This window comes from Mastigoproctus giganteus, chromosome 3, assembly GCF_048544385.1.
Source record: "Mastigoproctus giganteus isolate SK-2022 chromosome 3, ASM4854438v1, whole genome shotgun sequence".
Taxonomy (NCBI): domain Eukaryota; kingdom Metazoa; phylum Arthropoda; class Arachnida; order Uropygi; family Thelyphonidae; genus Mastigoproctus; species Mastigoproctus giganteus.
The window spans coordinates 185,964,883-185,986,344 of NC_143577.1; the positions used below are offsets into that span (position 1 = coordinate 185,964,883).

A 21,462-nucleotide genomic window follows, 5' to 3' on the forward strand; every position below is an offset into this window, starting at 1 on the left:
CATTGTTTAAACAAACTAATTTCATTGTCGATACCTGCAACCCCTATTTTTAACGTTATGTCTATGGGAAATAAATTCCCGCTTTATGAGTTTTCGCTTCACGAGCGCGCGCGCTAGGAAAAAATTAACTCATAAAGTCGAACTACCTGTAGTCTTATCAATTGAAATATGGGTAACCCTTGTATAACATGATAGTTACTTCCTATAAAAATGTCGTGTTGTGCAAAACTGTTATATGGGACTAAGAAAAAGTACAAAAAGGGGTGTTACGTTTCAAAAGTTAAAAAAAAAAAAAAAAACACTATTTTGTTAACAAAAATTCACCATTCTAGATTTCTTGTATATTCTGCTCTCTTTAAAAAAATCAGTAATCTGGTTTTGTTTGCTTTTGCTTGATAAATCTTTGAATTTCCAAGTATGGAACTATGCATTCAGATTCTTGAATGAAAGGAGCCCAAAGGCCCCTTTCATTCAAGAATCTGCTTTCAAAAAATAAGATTCTAATCGCTTGGCTAACTTTATGCCTTCCTGTATGCTTTTTAGTGTAAAATTTGGAAGTTTAGAATTTTCATCTGTGCTATCATCCTCTGAATTGATTTGGTTTACATCTGATGCATTTCCACCAAATCCGCTTCACTAGCCTCTTTTCCTACCAGTAATTCTTGAACGTCTTCAGTAATATTTTTTTTTTTTAGTAGCATCGGCAACTAAGGACATGTTGCTCTGCATATATTGTCTATAAATTGTGTGTCCTGAGGTTGATTTTCTGTTTTGATGGATGAAATACCCATTTTTCTGGGAAAAAAAAACCATGCTACCCTCGCCTGAGCCCAACTAACTCAACTTTTGATAAAGGCCCATAAAAATTCCTCCCTCCCGTCTTCGGAATTCGAACTGAGGTCTTTTCCGCCTGGTGTGGGGAAGAGGGTGATTATATCAACTATGCTATCCACGAGGGTGTCAGTAGGCATATCATCAAAATTTTCCCTTCCTACCAAAGTAGCAAGTCATGCTGTTTTTGCAATGTCCTAGATTTATGGGATGCTTATGGATCTCTGCTCTGAGGAGCTCATTTCACTTTATCCCATAGGTGCTCAGTTAGATTGAGATCTGGTGGCTGGGTATCTGGCAGACTGGGATGCTTGCTGTTTTTGCAACATTCTAGTCTTTCCATCAGCAGGAATTGAGACTCATCTGACTGGGCAACTTTTTTTACTTTTTTTTTTTATCCATCTGTAATTCCATCTATAACAAGGTGCGAGTTGTGCTGGGTTGTTGTTTGATTGACTGTAGCTCTCTCTTACCCCGAGCCAGTCCATGTTAGCCTCTCACATCAACAAGCTGTTTCCAACCACGGGATTGCTTTTGACTGTATGTTATTGGACCAATCTTGATACATGAAAAATGAAAAACTGCAGGGTTGTGGTTCCTGAGATACTTTACTAGTGCAGGCTACAAATGTAGTGTTTAAAATCTCTTATATCATTTCACTTGCCCATTTTCTCGCTGAACTGTATGTATTAGCATCCCTACATATCTATCAGTCTGCTTTATATCACATGGTTGAACACATAGTAAAGTAGCACTCTATGTATATTAGAACTATATCTGTAGTTCCCTGCCATTATTTATGAATATTGCATTTGGATACACAACTAAAAAGAATTAATTACAATACACACTTATACTAATCAACATGCAGTTTTCAAAAGAATATCAAGCAGTAGTAAAATTTCCAACAACACGTGATGATTCCTGAAATTAAATTTCAGTGGCGGTATGCTGGATAGGCCTTCAGTGGATGATAATAAAATAGGGACCTTTTTGGTCTTTATTTGCTTAAAGACCTTTATTTCCAAGGGCAGATTCTCTTTGGATGCCATTTCTTATAATCTAATCTACACTAGGAAGTTTTTTCCAGTAGTATAAAGTTTTATACAGATAAAGTTGCTATAGTGTTGATGTAACTGAGTTTCAAGCAGAAAAAAAAAAACATTGAAACACAATATGTGAGGTACGGATGAACTAATTTTTTCCCCCTCAAATATATATATATTTGAGCATTTTGTTAAAGAAGTGTGGTGCTATTTCAATGCAGGTATTGAAACAGTTTGAGCAAATAATACAGAGTAGCATTTTCTTTATTTGCTAAAACTAAAGCATATTTAGGTAATATTGTAACAGAAAATAATAAGATTCTGTGCCATATACATAATGTTCTGTAATTATTATTATTATTATTATTATTATGCAAGACAATTAATAGGATATATTCCTTGCTCAAAGCAAGTAAAGTGTTGTGTTTTTTTTTTTTTTTTTATTAATTTGTGTCCCATCATTATTGGGATTCCATCACTTACTTGAAGTTTTGTGCACCACAGTTAAAAAAAAAAAAAAAAAAAAAAGTCGTTAAATGGATAATTTATTTCTTTTATTCCGCTTTATTCACCATTTAATTGTGGAAATTGCTGTATCCATAAAATCCTCAGTTCACTAATTTGCTTTAATAGTTGCATACAAAATTTGAAACAGGAGTAATGAAAGGAGTAGGGATCTATTTTCATAACTTTTTTTTTGGCTTGCTTTTGACTGAGGAAGGAAGCTCAATTATTATGTAGTTATAGACCACTATATGTAATTAAGAAATGGTTACTGCAGTAAGAATTTTAATACTAATCAGTGAAAAAAATTTTTGTTGTCAGAGACAACAAATAAAGATCTTAATGTGCATAATGAATAAAAGTATTTTCCTGTTTTGAAATTTATAACGTTTCTGAATTTTATCCAAAGTAGAAACAAAGTACGCATTACATGAAGTTAATGAAAATATTTATTATTTTTTTTTTATTAGTTTCAGATAAGTTGATGGGGAAAAAGGTTCAAGCTTTAACTTCAGCCTCTTACAAAGTGTGTGGATCTATTAATTCAAAATTAATAAGTGGAACATAATATTGGTCAAATAAACTGAATGAATGATGATTACGAAATGAAGTATTTTTCACTAAGAACTTGAATTCATTAATATAGTGCATCAAACTAGAAGGATGCAGAACAAGGTCAAAACCTAACTTGCTATCAGGTGAATCAGTATTTTCAGCAGGTTCAACTATAGATGTAGAGAAGCTGGTATAGGTAGTAACAAAAATAAGTACCTCAATTAAGCATAAATTTCCAGAAACAAAAAAAAAAAAAAAAAAGAGTAAAACTACATGGGTACATATTAAATCATTTAACCTTGGCTTTGTGATTACTGAGAACAGATATGATCAAACATCAGAAGAATAAAAAAATTTATGCATATAGAAACAAAGTCCATCATAAACATTAGACTGAAAATGACACTTTATTTGCTGAGGTTACTGAAAATACCACAGACAGCAGAGAAGTTCTATTAGGCCTAGGCACAATGAACACAGAACTTAAGCATAATAAAATGGAAAAAGCATGTTTAAGCCTTAATTGATTCACTTCAAACATTTTATTTTTGGGTGGGGGAAAAAAGGAAGGAAAGGCCTGGTACAGCTTTTGTTTGAGAACATTTTTTTTCTGGATAAACCAATCCATGTGTGGTGCAGTGAGGAACTTCCAATAAAGACCAAACTTGACAATAAGCATACTTCTCAGCTACTGGAACAGACACTGCATTCCATTCACAGTTGTGAAGTCTGGCTTAACGATAAACTAATGGATTAAATGGTTCAAACTATACTAACGAACAGTTTGTCTTTCAGATGTTATATTTCATTATATAAGGCCGCTTGAGCCTAGTGGTCAGGCGCGCGGGTGCATAAGTATATGTGCCTTGAGTGACCGGGGTTCAAGCCTGTGACTACTGAATACGGTGCTGTTTCTTGTATTGTCTATCTTGTTAACTCCTCTGACCGTTTGGTCATCCCGGAGTATAAAACAGAAAATTTATTATTTATTTTATATTTAGCAGTGATTTCTGGAAGAAATAGCTGCTAAATATGACTGACAGGAGGAAAATTTTCTGAGATGTTATGGTGCAATGAAGTAATGAATATTTAGTAATTAGAATAACTGCTAATATTTGGTATAAAAATCCTATGTTATGATATAGGAGAATTCAGAACTTACGTGAAGGTAATTGTTCGCTCAAACGTTGTTGGTCTTATGTATGATATAGTAAATATTGAGTGATATCTGTGAGCACTGCAGAAATGAATCAGTTCATATAATAAGGAGACTTTGGATTATATGCAAATACATATTATGGCCATTGTTTGTTAGTGCATGTAATAGATATATTACAAGCAATACTGCATGTTCCTTGACTAGATAATTTTTTTTCAAGTGTTGATCTCGGAACCAAATAACAAGTCACAGTATTGCAGTTAAATCAGCATGGGATAATATTTCACCGCGTGTGGGAAAATTTGCCAAATCAGCACGGGAAAAGTTTTAATGCTAAAACATGCCAAAAATTAAATCTGTCACAAAACTTCATATGGAATCATGGATTGTCAATCACAGAAAAGATTTTACTATGGATGGCATTATGTTTTTGCGAAAGGAACATTCCATATTCTTCAAAAGAATAGAAAAGTGATTTTTCAAAGGACTTCTCTCTCTCGTAAGCAGCAGTTTCTCTTTCAATAAGTTAAACAATTGTCTTTAAGCAACTTTTGGTCTTGAGAAAGAATTACCTTAACACTACTTATGACAATGTTATTCACGAGGAAATTAGAGAAACTACACTTGGATGTCCGTCATTGAAATTACAGGCATTTGTGTCCGCTATATTGCACATTTTGTATGTGGAAAATTAGATGCAGAATCTAATATGAATGTAAATATGAATGTTCATATTTACTTGCATGTAAGTCCCTCCAAAAGGTGGATTACTCTACAGTAGCAAGATTTTGTAATGATTCTTGGTTATTATGACTAGAATCGACCCATAGTGATAAGATCTGCATTTTTGTTACTGACACTGCTTCGAATATGGTAAAAGCCACTTCTGCATTGCAGCTTTTCTATCTAAATCTGATCCATTTTACTTGCTTAAACCATGGCTTATATAGGTTTGCTGAGGCAATTTGGGAGAATTTTTGTGAAATTAAAATAACTTATTTTTACTATAAAAAAAGATTTTGTCAAAAGCACCTTCAAGAATAGCAACTTAATAGAAATGTGCTACCCACTCTTATTCTCCCACCTGAGCACAAGATGGGGGATGTGGTTACAAGTGGCAACTTTTTATGTTAAAAGTTTTGATTATAAAAAAGAATTTGTTGATTCCTTGGATAGTACACAATTCAGTTGTTATTTGTTAGTGCTCAGGCAATGCTTTCTGATTCTTTGGCAAAAAAACATTGTTCATCCAGACCCATTTCAGCTGGTTACTTATTGTATATCCAAACTTGACACGTGGGGACTTTCTTTGAGCAGTGCAATTTGAGAGATGGGGAAAAGTTCAGTTGCAAACTTCAACCGCGCCTGAAGGCAAAGAAAAAAGAAGAAATGCAGTAATCTTTTTGAAAAGAACTTGGGATTTGACGCTTTAAGGAAAATAATGAATTTTATAAATGGAAAAGGAAATGAACTTCCATTTCAAGTAGAGGCTTCAAAAGCTCACTTGATTTTGAAGCCTCTACTTCTACAGAAGTGACTGAGTTTTAAATACAACCCAGTCACTTCTGTAGAAGTAGAAAGGTCATTCTCTGCATATAAAGTGATCTTGGATGATAGATGCCACAAATTTGCAATAAACCATTTTGAGAAATACATTTGTATTGTAACAAAGGTTATTCCAGGTGTGAATTTGAAAGGAAAAACTTTTAAAAAACATGTTAAAACATTTCATAAATAATTTTATTATTTTAACATATTGAATTCAAAGATTCTTCTTTATCTTCGCCTTCTTCCCACATTTATATGGGGTCAGCATTTCCATCCTTAATTCTTTTCCTCCATTCCTCCCTATCCTGGGCTTCCTCTCTCTTTAAATCCTCTGCCACCTTGTCCTTCCATATCAGCTTATGCCTCTTCCTCTTCCCTATCACCTCCAACTTTTCACACCTCTTCTCACATACTCCTCACTTCTTTGTTCCAGATGTCCAAGCCACCTCAACCTAGATTCCTGCATTTTTTTTTTTTTTACTCAGAGGCCCTACCTTAACCATACCTCTGATGTAGTCATTTCTTATCCTGTCCTTCTTTGTCACACCACACATCCATCTTAGTATCCTCATCTCTACCACTTCCATCTTCTTCTCCTGGACCCTTGTAATCGCCCATGTCTCAGCACTGTACATCAATGTGGGTCTAACCACAGTTTTATACACTCTTCCCTTCATTCCATAATTTACTTTCTTATCACACAGCACCCCACTCATCTTTCTCCAGTTGAACCATCCACATTGCACTCTATGCTGTATTTCTGCACTCAATCCTCCATCCCTCTCAACATTCGATCCCAGATACTTAAATTTCGAAACTGATGGTAGTTTTTCCTCCTGCATCTCATCTTCTCCATTCAATACCATATATTCTGTCTTTGTTCTACTTATCTTCATGCCTTTCTCTTCCAATGCTTTCCTCCATTCCTCCAATTTCTTCTCTACCTTTCCTTGGGATGGTTCGCACAGTAAATTGTATCATCTGTGAACAGCATACTCCATGGTGCTCTACTCTTCACTTCTCGCACCAACACATCCATTACCAGATCAAACAGATGTGGGCCGAGAGCTGATCCCTGGTGCAGTCCAACTTCTACAGAGAACCCCTCAGTCATACCTACACTACTCTTAACCTGAGTCGCAGCTCCCTCGTACAATTATGGTTCAATTAATTGTAATCAATGTACAAATTGTAATGAATATTTGGCCTGTTTTTTACTGCATATGATTGGATGTCTAGTAATAGCATTTGGACCCTTCACTTTTACTTGAATGAACTGCTGTTGCCAGTGATATTTTGAAGTAGTTACATACTGTACTGCTTAGGGAGAGAGAGATCAGAAGGCAGGACCCATGTGCCTGACTGTATATAGTCCAGACCTTGTGTTATTTTCTTTTACTAGGGATAAACAAAAGTTGTTGACAATGTCAAACCATGATATAGATTACATAAAATTACTACAAATATTCTAGAAGGAAACTTGCATGTTAAATATTCAAAAATGGATTGAAATCAGTGCAATTGAGAAAAGAAATCAGTGCAGTTGTTTTTAGTATACCTTTCCTTCTATTACTTTATCTATTTTTCTACTTGTATGTTTGAACTAGCATATAGATTGTTTGTTTACTGAAAGCTCTTAAGAAGTAATAGAAACATAATTTATTTTCAAGATGAAGAAAGGTGCATGTTGTGATAAATACTTATTTTCTGGTAAATTGATATCTGTTAATATTTGTTTTGCTAAGCCAGTAAACTGGTAAAGCATATTTTCTAGTTTGTCTTTTTGGAAAGAAGTGTTTAATACTGCAAATAATGAACATGAACCTACAAAAGTGGCTTTATATTCCCTGTATTTACCATCTCTAATACTGGAAACTTGGCAAATCCCAGAATAAATTTAGCACATTTGCCCTGGAATGTTCTGATTTACTGGTATTTCATGCCAGATGAGAATTGTGCATGAACAGTGCCAGGGTGACTTGCTGTGTGTGTGTTACTTTAGTCTGTCACCTTTGATTTCAACAGTCATTCATTTTCTATTTTCATAGCAAATAACAGTGACAAAAGTGTTTTTCTTTAACAAGAGATTAAACAATTTGGTAGTGATACATTATCCACTGCCAGCTTGGTGTTTTGTAAAGTGGATAAGAGCAGTTTGGCAGCTTGCTGGAAGGCATTTGTTTTCATGTAATGCAACTATTCCTGTGTAAAGATTGGAAAATGCTTCCTTGAAGGTATTTTTGGAAAAAAAATACACAAAGGAATACAATGTAAGTGAGCATACATTAAGAAAAACTTATAGAGATGCTTGTTTTCATCTATTTTTTGCAGATAATCAGGGCTGAAATTGATGGCAAAAAATGTCCGTTTTCATTGACAAAACAGCAGGTGTGTAAATTTCTTAAAGTAGTACTTGTTTGAAAACCATATTTACTTACATCTGAAGTGCTTTAAAAAGAAAACAGCTCAACTTTATTCAACTGCCCTTTCTGTGCTTCTGATCTTCCTGCTATTCATGACCAATTCCTTTTCATAGAACAAAGTGGCAACAGCTTTTAAAATTCTTTTCCTTTCATTGTCTCTGAATGACTTGTTTAGTGCATGAAGTGAAGATATGTAGTTTGACATTGAGCTATTGCCATTGGATAACAAGATTTTTGTGAAAGCTTCACATCTCCAGGAAATTGCTATTTGCAAAGAAATTACACCTGGATTTTAATGCATGGATACGTGGACTATTAAAAAAAAAAAAAATATATATATATATATATATATATCAGTGAGGGGAAGTGGGTCTTTCATATTTGTGAAGCAACTAGTGCTGAAGCAGTCTGCTTACATTTGGTAACCTTAGTTTTGGTTAGCAAAAAATGCTCACATTATTCACTTTTCAAACTTTCCAGTATCATCACATCACTTGAGAAAAGGGATAAGACTTGGAAATCATTGTAAGTAGTTATTAATATTGCATTTCATATTACCTACACCTTGGACATTAAAACATGCTGATGTAAAAAATATTTTTTGCTAACCAAAACTAAGGAAAAATAAAGGGTTATTAAAAGACATTCTGTTAAAGTTGTAATGCAAGTTTTGAGTATGTTCCAGTCACCTCATTTGAAGAAAATGAAAAACCTTTTCTCTGATAGGAGGCCAAGTTTTGAAGAAGATATTTGTTATTTTGTGTAACAAATGATAACAGTCAGTGGCATATTCATTAGTGGGCTGAGGTGCCATATGCCCTTTTATCCATGCTTATAAGTGTATGCATATGTGTTCCTAGGTCTATCTAAAAAAAAAAAAAAAAAAAAAAAACGAACAAAAAAAACTCAAACCTAGTTGTCATGCCCTTCCCTCTTATGACAAGGCCGGGATACAACAGTGATAACAATTGTCTTTTGTTCACTAAAAATGCTGTGATAGTTTTATGCATATAATGGTTGTTTCCTTAAAATCATAAATGCCTTTTCTAGAGTAAGAGCTTATTTTGAATTTTGCTTTGCCTATTTCGTTCTTTTTGTGAACATCACTTGAGGAAAAAATTTTCTTTTTAATGTCTAAGCATTCAGGCTTTAGTTATGAGTTGTTTCCCAGCATTTTCATCTTATAATAAAGTAGTGTTCTCTTAATTGTAAACCCTTGAATGGCAAAATGCAAATTCTGCTTCAGAGTAGTAACAAAAGATATTTTTTTTTTTTTTTTTTTTTTTTTCCTGCTGGATCATATTTTAATCTCTTGGTCATCCAAGTAACAAATGTGGAAATCATTGTTAGGTACTGATATTAACCCTTTTTTTTTTTTATAAAATTTTTTTTTTTATATATATGTACTATGGAATTTCATAACATAAAACTATCTAGAAAAGTAGAGGTAGATAATTTACAAATGTGGAGGTGTGTAAGGAGTACTTCCTATAATTGTGAAGATAATTTGGAAGGGTTTTTTTTTTCTTCTTCTCCCCAATGCACTTTTAAACTACTGAAAACACCACTTAGTATAGTAGAACCTTGGACAGTAATGACAGTAAGTGCTTTGGTACCATTCTTGAAATAAATGTGAAGATGCTGTAGAATTTTTCAACAAAAAAAAAAAAAAAAACACTTTAGTACATGTGATAACTATACTAACTTTGTCTCAACTTATTTTGCACAACAGAACCAAAACTGAAAAAAACAGAGTACACAATTGTTGGCCAGTATGTGCAACATAGTTTGTTTCTCTTGTTAGAGCCATTTGATATGATTTTTTTTCTTTTAAGTTGAAATATTTAATCTATAAAAATTTTTGTACATATTTATTAAGTAAATTGAAAACACTAAGAAGTAGGAGTTCATTCAATAATATACATTTAAAGTGGATTAAAATTGGTTCAGTCTGTTCTGCTTCATAACCAGATATCTTTTATTAAAGATGAAGGTAAAAAAAAAAAAAAAAAACACACCCACTTCCTTCTGTTTACTGAGATCAAGTGAATTTTCTGTACATCATTATTATAAAATAATTTTGGGAATATATAGCCCCACCTTCCCCCAGATACAGTAAAATATAATTATCTCTGAGTTCTTTTTAACCTGCACAATCCCAGATTAGTGAAAGTTGGATAACAAACAAAAATATATGCAATCTGTTATGAATATTGTTTGTTTATATTTTGTGATGTTCCTGCCCTTGAATTTGTCAAACTCTAACTATTAGTTTTTTTTCTCTAATATTTCAGTGATCCTTCAGTTTTCTGTATTGTTAATTTTAACATTTGTCTTTGAGTTGTTTTGATTTTACTCCATGTGTGTCCATGTAAAAATGGAAGTTTGTTCTTTTTATTTCACCAAATTTCAGCTCATATATAACTATGGGGGGGGGAAAGATGCTAAAGTGTCAGCTTTAATGAGACAAGATGATGTGCCATTTACAAGAAGCCAAACCAAGGAGAAAGTGAAATTCATTGTTTTCCTTTCTCAAAAAATAGTGTACATATTAAATCTAATATTAGAAATCTTGCTGTAATACACTTATTTATCATGAATATAGTATTTATGTAAACAAAACTTGTTTTTGTCACATAATCTGAAAAATGAAAGAAACAAATTTCTTTCATTTTTCAGATTATCTTGGCAACTTTGTAAACCAACTACTCTGGATAGTCAGTACCCTTTTGTAGAGGTGCTCCCCAACTTACAGGTGACTCTACTTACAAAAATCTGACTTCCCATTGGGGATGGGGGGGAAGAAAAGACTTTTTTTTTCCCCTTTTCTTTTAAAGAGTCCATGCAACAATCAGTTGTATACCTACAGCCCAGTCTCCAGTGAGAACTTTCCCAGGATGCCAGCTAGAAAGGAAGCTTCTTGCTAAACTAATTCTTCTTGTCTTATTTTTACACCCTATTATTTTTACTATTGCTCTGCCTTGCAGAGCAGTAATATGAACAACTGGGATGTAACTGTTTTGGAAAAGTAGTGTACAATTACATTAGAGCAAAAGTTAGAAATTGTGAAATGTATGAAGGTGGGAAAACAATAACGACCATTTCTTTGATTTAAGGCTGGTAACATCCACTGGGAATTCAATTGTGAAAGATAAAAGAAATGAGTAAAAACATCCAAAAAGTTCCATGCCTTTAAAGTCTACAGGTTTAAAAAAAAAAAAAAAAAAAAAAAGGCACTGGACCCCTATGGAATGGCAAAACCATTAAACTAATGGATTGTTGATAAAGTACAAAGGAATGTTTCCCTAAGTCTTTTCAATTCAGGCAAAGGCTAGAAGTATTTATGAAGAGTTGAAAGAAAGGTGGAAGTGAGATGACTTTTGTAACCAGCATGGTTTAGTCATTTTAAAAAACATGCCTACTTGCTTAATGTAAAAAATTTGTGGCCTAGCAGCCGAATTGCTTCTGGGTGTTTTCAATGATGTAATAAATGAGGGTAAATATATGCCAGAACAAATTTCTAACTTAAACTTTGTTATTCTGGGAAAAATGCCACAGTGCACCTATATTTCAAGAGAATAAAAGACGATGCTTGGTTTTTAAATGACAGAGGATTGAATAAAGCTCTTGTTTGGGGGCATTGCAGCAGGCGATTGCAAACTCAAACCTCTGCTTGTATACTTTGCACAAAATCCTCATGCACTTAAAGGTATCAACAAAGCCTCTCTTCCTGTAATCTGGAAATCTAATACCAAGGCTTGGGTTACACTTTCAGTGTTTGAAGAATTCAGAGGATCTGATTCCACAGTTAAAAGAATATTTCCAGGAAAAAGATTTTGTCTTTCAAAATCTTATTGCTTCTTGTTAATGTTCCTTACCAGTCAATAAAATTTCCCATTTTGGAAACAATTTAAATTGTGAAATATGTATATATTATGCTTATTCCCCAGTTTGTTATCTCTCAGATGCTGATGCACCATAAAACTGTCAATTAATCTTGATGTCAAATGCTGGATTTTTGCCATTGCATAGTTTGTCATTGGTAGAGGATGATAATTTTAGTGACCAGTGCCATCATAGATAAATGAGATAATCATTTATCTATGATAATACCAGAAGTGGAGTGTGGTGAGTTGGCAAAACATTGGTTGGTGCTTCCGTGGATGCAGTGCTGAAGCTTAACTATGAGAATATGTGCATAATCCCTCTCACGGTCTGTGCTCTGGTAAAGCTGTGAGCAATTTGATAAAGAAAATGGAAGAAACAGTTTAAACATGCAATAAACAGCATAAGGGAAACTCTGTACCAGTACAAAAACTGTTACTGATGTCATCATTGCAAAATGGCACAAACTCAAATCATACTGTGTTTTTTTTTTTTTTTTTTTTTTTTTTTTGTCATTTGGAAGTGTGCTCATATTAAAGAAGGCTCTGAAGGTATAAGATCTTTTTAGTTCTAGCATCTTGACTTTGAACTAAATTTCTTTTTTTTTTTTTATGCTCTAATTGGAAAAGGATGATGAATAGTCAAGCAACATGTTGTAGACTTCCATCAACTGTTTCAATGGTGATCAGCTAGATGCATTGTGTTGTAGGTTTTGGTGGTGGTCATGTTGAAGGAAGAATCTTGCAAAGTCCTTACCAGTATCAAGTTTTCTGACAGTCATTTTGTCAATTTTTATTCTGAATAACAGACATTTCCCTTCATCTGGTGGTGCAAATCTAAACCTGAAGCACAAGAGTTATTTATGACTGCATGTTATAGCCAAAAAAATCATAACAGTTTAACAAAATGTACAGGGTTTGGCTAAACTTTCTCCCTGCCAGTTCCTTCTTTTGCTCTAGAATTCTCAGGACAAAGTGCCCCAACTACAAGCTGCACTGTAGGCATTTTTACAACAGCTATATTGGATGGAATGAAAGGTGCAAACTGGAGGGGAAGAAATCACATTCCCAAAAATGTCCACAAAGGCAAAAACCATTAACAAAGGTTGTTATTAATCTATGGGAAAGATAAAATATTCTTGGCTTTGCAAGATATTGGCATACTTATAAATATATTATTTTTATATATATTGACTGGTCAATGATTCTTCCAGATGTGCAAATAGAGCAGAAATCTAGGGATCATAAATTGTAGAGTTAATTTACATACATTTTTTATGTATCCAAAAAAACTATTGACAATGAAAGTGAAACATCATAATTACTTGGCAGTTAAATTAGCATTAATAGAGGCATACGATGCAAGAAAGCAACCTTATGCAGCATCAGCCAAAAAAAACTCCCATTTCACCCTTCCATTCTTTCCAAATGCCTGTCCAGCTAGGCCTTAAATTTATTTAGGCTATCAACTTCCACAACAAAAGATGGAAGTCTGTTCCAACTACCCACTGGCTAAAGGCAAATTTCTGCACATCTATTCTACAACTGTCTTTCCTTGATTTGAATCTGTGCCCTCTCAGGTTCTTAATCTGAGCAAGAGGAAGAATCCCATCAGCATTCAGCTTGCTCAACCCACCTCAATCAGATCATCTAGCAGGTGCCTACTCTGCAGAACTTAAGCCTTTTCTTGGTAAGAGCACCCTGTCCGTTCCCCTCGCCAATCTTGTTCTTTGTACTCTTTCTAGTAACTCTACATCCTTCCTAAAATGAGGCCTCCAGACCTGTACACAGTACTCTAGGTGTGGCCTGACTAATGCCTTGTATAATGTGATAATCACCTCCCTGTCCCTGCGGGCGCCTTTGTAACCAGGTGGGAAGGAGCAGCAGTGTGTAACACACGCTTCTTGATTAGACCGGGGTTCGAGCCCGTCACCACCAAATACGGAGGATGCGGAAAGGTCAGGGAATGACCACCGCATATTCTAGGAGCACTATGGCCTTAGTTGCTAATGCTCCTAAAAAAACCAAATAACAAATAACCCTGTCCCTGCTAGCAAAATTCCTATGTATCATTGATAAGACTCCATAACCTGCCCTGGCAGCCTCTCTGCACTGCTCAGCAAACTTCATATTTGACTGCACAATTACCCTGAGGTCTTTTTCACATAAGAAAATATAAAATCCTTTTCACCACTATGTGGAGCATCCCCTTTGCCCACTGTCATAATTTTTCAGCAGTGAGCTTGCATTTCTGTTGAGGGGATTGTTTTTTGTCTGTAGTAAAACAATTTCTTTGGCAGTTTGCATGTTCACCCCTAGCAATGTTCATCAGTAGAATTTTTTTTTTTTTCAAGCCTGCAGCATGAAATGTACCATCAGATATAATATAAATTATGATTTGAGCAATGGGGGAGGCTTACCAGCCAGTAAAATTGCCCATAGATGTGAGTGATGAAGTACTTGTCCTATGATGGGCAAGTATGAACTACAAGCAGTCAAACCAGCTCTCTGAGAACCAAAGGGTTTCAAAAACTTAATTGCAAATAATCAAGCCAGTGAATGGCAAAGCTGCAAAATGTGGATTTCCTGCATTTCCAGGCATGAACAAGATTTCCATAAGTCTGTGGATGTTGCAACCAGAGATTTTACAATAGATTATGTAAGAAATCTTCTTTTTATCTCTCTGATTAACACTGTAAATAATACTATTCATTTTAGTAAGCACATGCATGTTCAGTCATAGCGGGCTGGTACGATGCACTGTCCTCAAAAGGGAGAAGGCAATAAATGCCTCTGATATTCTTATATTGAACAATGAAAGTGCAGACAAGAATACACTATTATTCTCATACTTACAGAGGAATTGAAGAGTGGTTCCAATGTTAAATGCTTTTTTGTGTTCCCTATGACCACATCGTTTTCCTGGACTGTAAAGTTAAAAACAAATTCTAGGACTAGTCCGGAGAATAGCAAAGTCTCCTCTGGTAGTGTAACAGAGCCCTGAATCTTTATGCCCAAAACTGAATTTTGCACTTGATCCCATAAGAGTTAGCTATGCTACTGTGCATACTTGATAGCAAAGGGTATTAGCCCAATTCCAAGCAAGAAGAAAAATAATGTTCCACCCTGATGTTACAAGCCATTCATATTTAAATTAAACCAATTAGTTGCACTTCAAGAACCCAGAAAGTAGTGCTCTAGCAATTCTAAAGATCTCTTCCCAATTTATAGCTGTTGATAACCAAGGAAGTTTATTTAATTTATTGCTAACCCAACTTCTTTTGGCAGTATACATAAAGAATATTATTGACTTTCTTAGTGGTTACAAATTTCAGAATTAGATATCAGCAGAGCATATGATGTAAGAAAGCAAGCTTATATAACATATGCCAAAAAAAAACACCCTTCCCATTTCACCCATCCATTCACTCCAAATGTTTGTCTAATTCTGCCTTGAACTTATTTACATTCAAGGCAGAACTAGATTTAACTTATTTAAGTTCTCTGTACAGTTGTCCATTATATTCATCCAAGTCATTAGGCCTTTAACACGCTCCTACTCCCAATTTTGCTTTGCCAGTGGTTTGTCACACCAAACTGACTCAACACTGCACTGTCCACCCATATCAACTGTCTGCACCTCCTTAGATTTTGTTTCTTAACTAATAGCATAACCTCTCTTCCCTTCCTATCCTTTCTGTACAAATTGTACTCCCCAAAGTCCACTTCTGTACTGCTTATATCTGTGTAGCACCACTCTCTGACATCCCAACAATATTCACTTTTGATGTCTTGACAACAATATTCACTTTTGATGTCTTGTCTTGACCTGCACTTCAAATTTATTTACTATACTCCTAGCATTGGTATACTTGTTCTGCAATGACTCTCAGCAATTCTGGAATCCCCTGCACCTTGTTTTCCAGGCTGCTGCTCATTTAAATAGAAGCAGTGCAAGAATCACTTTCACCTCTGCTTGTGGCTACCGTTAATCTGTGTCTGCAAATCCCCCCCCCCCCAAGCTAGCAGTTTTCTGACCCACCTAATGCTGAGTTGATAGCATCAGCAAATATTCTTGCACCCTTTCTATTTAAGTGTATCCCATCCCAGTAGAAGCACAGACCATGCTGGAAAAAATTCTACCCCATGAGCCATGCACAATCTCTCCAGGGCCAAATTGATTGACAAAGCTCTCTCATCATATACTTCCTCCTATCGTGTCTGAGCAGAATTGCAGACTCTTTCAATTTCAGCTCTTAACTCGTGGCTTTTTTCAACATTGATCTGTACTTGTTAAGTAATTCTGCAGTTCTCCTACTCTTAATATCGTTAGTGCCAATATGTACAACAATATCACTTTTTGTGCCCTTAAAAGATATCTACTCTATAACGTCATCAACTTTTGTCCCTGGTAGACTGGTCCTGCTCCACCTATCATTTTTGCACAATAGAACCACCAACAACAACTAGGTCCTGTGGGACCAGTGAATTCTGCCTTTGGGATTGCTGCTGTGTTGATGATGTTCAAGTGCCAGCTCTGGCATTGAAGTGGACATCTGAGAGCTTGATGGGCCCCCTCAGTTTAAATCCTTTGAGGGCATCTACCCTGTTCTTCAAGCTCTCATAAAGGCCCATAACAATGCTGAGTTGGTGCCTGATTTCCTCAAACTCTTTACATCAAGCACACACAGACATTCCCATTGACAATATCATGTCCCATTCCTGATAGTTCCACAAACATCATACAAGCAGTACATTTCAAAAGGCTGTGATTCAGAGGACAACCATCCCCTCAGTTCTCTTCTGAGCCACAGCAGCCCCACTAACTTGAACATTTTGCTTTGATGCTCTGCTGAACTTCTAGACATGCTAGACTTTTTTTTTTTTTTTTTTATTTGCTGATTTTCTTTATTGTAATGTCCACATTCTGAACATCATTTGTTGCAATTAATTCTGCTGTGCTTTTACTTTTAATTATCAGTCAATCTGTATATGACTATGCAGATTAATATTAAAACAGTAGAATAATGCAAGGAAGCAGATCCTTATAGCACCTATCATCAAAAAAAGTCTCCTTATTTTTTTGTGCTTTTTTACAAATATTTATTTAATCCTCTTTAAATCCAAGCAAGCTCTCTGATTTTACAAGATTAGGTGTGAACTTGTCTGTTTAATAGCCTTAAACAGTTAAGGACAGATTTATTACCTTAAGGTTATGTTCTCTTTTCCTTAATATGTTTGCCAACTTCTTTGAAAAAATTAAATTTATACACACCTGTTATTAGATTTGTATAAATAAAGTTTGCTCAATCATTTTAAGGCCTTTAATAATAATCAGTTTGAAACCACCAGTAAAGTTTGCAATAATAGAATTGTAGAATAATAATTTTCCCTGACCCAACAATTATGTGAATGTCATATGTTTGTAAATAAAAAAAAAAAAAAAACAAACAAACAAACAAACTTGAACTTTGGTGTAATACCTCTTTCTTTCAATATTTTCAGTAATGAGGTTTGGAAAAAAAAATTATTGCAAATGCTCCATGCTAGACCCCTAATACTGGTATTAAGGTCAAGCAAGTTGAATAGTTGTCTATGGTACTGACATATCAGAGTGTATCTTAACTAGGATCTATTTTCAGTTTTGCATTATTATTTGTGCACAAAAAGTGCAGCTAGTGTGCCTGAGAAGAATTGAACACAATTCTAGTTTTTCTATTGTAAATTTTGAAAATGACATTTTCCTTTTTAACATTGTCATAAGGATAATTGAAAGCGTGCATCCCTGCATTGAGAAATTAAATGTAATAATAAATGCACAAGTAACAAATTTTAAAATATTTGTATAGTTAAATTTCTATTGTAGCATTTTCACTCAGATTAGTTCTAAAAAATACTATAAGTGGCAACAGAGTATTTGGAGATATTTTTTATATTTTGGTAGATAATTTGATTTTTTTTTCCTTTTTGCAGTATTTATGAAGTAATTACAGTATAACATGAAGTAATAGTAATATTTATGAAATACACAGGTTTATATATAAGTTGAAAACCTGTACACTTAATGTACGTCTTGCTTTTTTGGCAAACTCATTTTTATTTCTTTTTTTTTTTTGTTTACTATTAAAATTGAAATTTTATAGGCAATTCTATTAAATTAAAGAAACATTGAGTATTATAAAGATGATTAATGTAATATTAACATAATGCTGACATTAATAAAATTTGTGACACACACACACAATGTTGAATTAAAAAAAAAAAAAAAATACAAACCTGAAGAAAGTGTTAATGCAATCAGAAAATAACCTAAGCTTTGAGTTAAATATGAAACAAATGTAACATTGAGTGAAAAGATTTCTGTGAAGTAAACAGTCTGTACCATAATGATCCCTAGAACTTGTCTATTATCACTTTTCCCAAAAGTGAAAGGTGGGTTATGTGTGGATTTATTTTTTCCTGCAGCCTTAAAAGTGATATTCAAAAGAAAATTCATGGGACTTCACAGGCACATCATTGCCCTATAAGTAGTGTTATAATGAGTTTACTGTATTTATAATAGAACAATCTCTAACATATTAAAATATATATTGCATCCTTCAAGGATAAAGTAAATCAGTTGATATCTCAACCCATTGCTAACTGAGATAGCTTTGCATTTGGAAATCCTCTACCCCCCCCCCCCCCCGTTGTAACCTATTGTCTCTATATAAGGGCAGCATATGGCACTACAGCATTTAGTGGACTGATATTCTATGCAAAGAATAGGCCAGAAATGTGACCTAACAGTTCCAATTGGGAGTTAATTTTTTTCTTTGGTGGTGGTGGGGGGGGGGGTAGATTCCAATAATCTGGTCCCAAAATGATCAAATATCCTTCTCCTGGTGTGGCTGCCTTCATATTGAGGGTTCTCAAATATCATTAACTACAAAATTGCATTTTCTTTTTGTGATAACTTTAGTTTTACTTTATACAAATAGCAATGCATATCATGTCATGGAACTTTATCTCTCTAGTACTTTACAACTTAGCCTAAGCTGTAAGTACATTTTTGGTAAACCAAGAAAATTTCAGATGACGTTTTTTTTTTTTTTTTTTTTTTGGTTAATTACAAAAACCAACTACAAAATGTTTTTGTAGTTGACGTTGTTTGACACTAAACCCTCTATGTTAGGAGAATCTCGTGTTCAAAAGTGGATCACCTGTGGAAGAACCACCAGCTAGAGTAGAGAAGGATCAAATTAGTTGGCTAGTGGAACAGACAAGGTAATATACCACACACGTATGGCATGACGACACTTCATTGTGGACTGTCTGACACTAGAAATTGGGCTATAGTAGATAATGGCCCACCAAAAGAGCCCTGTCACAAGCAGATCACCTACAGTGTGGAGGACTAGAAATGGGTTGTCTGTTCTGAATTGAGTTTCCATGTGGATGAATGGATGTGGTGTATTCAGCCTGAGGCTCTCAAACTTGCTGCTATACAGGCCACCATGCTGCTTCCAGCTAAAGTAGCGTAATGGCCTGGGGCACATGTTTGAATGGGAGATCCTGGCACCAGTGCCTCTGTGGAGACTTGTACAGGTCCAGTTTTGGCCATCTGCACATGTTTACGATGGCAACAGCTTTTCAAGACAAGTTATCTTTCAACAAGACAGTGCTCTGTCACAGGGCTGCAATTGGTGTTGGACTTGTTCAACATTCCAGCAAGTTTTCAGTGTTCCCATGGCAACCAAGCTTCAAATCTCAGCCCAGTTAACATATCGGACATTGTAGAATGTCCTACATATAGTGTGGTCACTGTGAACATGTTTCAACACCTTGTGGAATTGTATATCTTTATGTTGAAGGTGCCTCTGTAGCCAGGTGGGCAGGAGCAGCAATGCATAGCACACGCTTCTTGATTAGACCAGGGTTCGAGCCCGTGACCACCAAATATGGAGAATGCGGAAAGGTCAGAGAATGAGCACTGCATATCCACGGAGCAATATGGCCTTAGTTGCTAATGCTCCTTAAAAAAACCCAACAACAACTTTATGTTGAAGTCCATACTGTGTACTAAAGGTGGTGCAACTAGATACTAATTAGGTTTTCCTAATGCAAAGCTATCTCAGTGTATGTAATATGATGAATTTGGATCATATAAGCATCATAATTTCCTTATCCTTGGGATTTTTATTACATCTGTTTTTTATTTTCAAAAAAAAAAATAATAAATAAATAAAACAAGTGCAATTTATAATACCAATATTTTTGTGTATGTTGTTACTTCCCAAATTTCAGAATTGTCTAGAAAGCTAGATAATTCTTCTGTCCAGAATTGCTTTATTTGAAGTGCTTTTAATTCATATGTTGATTTCCATTGACCTTGTTGAATTCCAGATGAACAATCTTGTCTAGATAATTTTACTACTGTCAAGTGAATTGACTTTGATCTGATTTGGCAATGTAATCTTTGAGAATGAAATCTTATTTTTTCAGATATGGATAGTGCCCATTTGGATAGAAGCAGTACCCAGTCAGAACGTGCCAGTAGTACTCTCGAAACAATTACAGATTTTGAAGATAGAGCAGAAAGCAGTGAGGACAGGCATCAATTATCAGGCGCATCCAAAACAGATGTGGACAGTCCCTTGCTAGAGCCAGCTTTGGACTCTGCACTTCCTAGTGACTGTGATCATAACTTTGATCATCACAGCTCAGAAGAAGAGTTGGAGGTGATAAACAGTGCAGGCATTGTCCAACGAGAAAGAAATATTCAATTTCCAGAAAAACGAAAATGGTCTCAAGCAAATCGTCTTAGTTTTGGTGAGAACTCTGCGTCATCAGATGAAGAGGTGCGTGATCTTATGTGTGTATCAGCTCCTGTGGAGTTCCGTTCTTCCCCACCTGCTAACGTCCCAAAACCAAGCAGATCTCTTTCCCCTCCGTCAAAGCTATTCCATGCCTCAGTAGCTAATATCCCACCTCATGAGTTGTGTTCTGTGTCTCCAAGGAAGAGGCATCGGCGCACACCCATCACTAACAGTGGTACAAATATCCAACGACCCTGCTTGGATCTTGAAAAAATGCAGCAAGTAGGTATGATATTAGCACTCTGATAAAACTTGCATTAGTTCTTGAGATTAGCACTTGCATAATGTTATGCATGTGCACAATTTTGAAATTGGAGTATTGACATTTAACTAAATCTATTTCTTGAAAAATGTATTGTAAATATTCATGTTTCTAGAGATCTCTTAATGGACATTTTCAACATAAGTTGAAGTCTGTATCTGTATTTTGCTTATTATATAAGTTTGAAATTTCATTATTTGGCCATTACTACAAGGTTGAATAGCTTTGTGGTTAACTGTTATTGACGTTATAGAAATTAGTGCCAGAAAGGAATTACTTTAATTACAATCATCCATCTAGTGGTATGATATAGGGTTCTAAAATATTAGTGTGCTATTGATTTAATTAAAATTTGATAATTTCATTATCCTCTCTTAGCTTTTTATTTCCAT

The 21,462-nt window shown here is 34.8% G+C and overlaps 1 protein-coding gene across 5 annotated transcripts in view; it reads left to right on the top strand.

Annotated features, from left to right (window-relative positions):
• Nucleotides 1-21,462, top strand: part of LOC150088466 (uncharacterized) — a 266,563-nt gene that overhangs the window by 109,898 nt on the left and 135,203 nt on the right. For 3 of the 5 annotated variants that reach the window (XM_090369525.1, XM_090369524.1, XM_090369528.1), the window contains exon 4: nucleotides 20,435-21,034. In XM_090369525.1, the coding sequence (XP_090225651.1) occupies nucleotides 20,435-21,034 (600 nt within the window). The remainder of the gene's footprint in view (nucleotides 1-20,434; nucleotides 21,035-21,462) is intronic. The other 2 variants (XM_090369526.1, XM_090369527.1) reach the window with 1 other exon arrangement.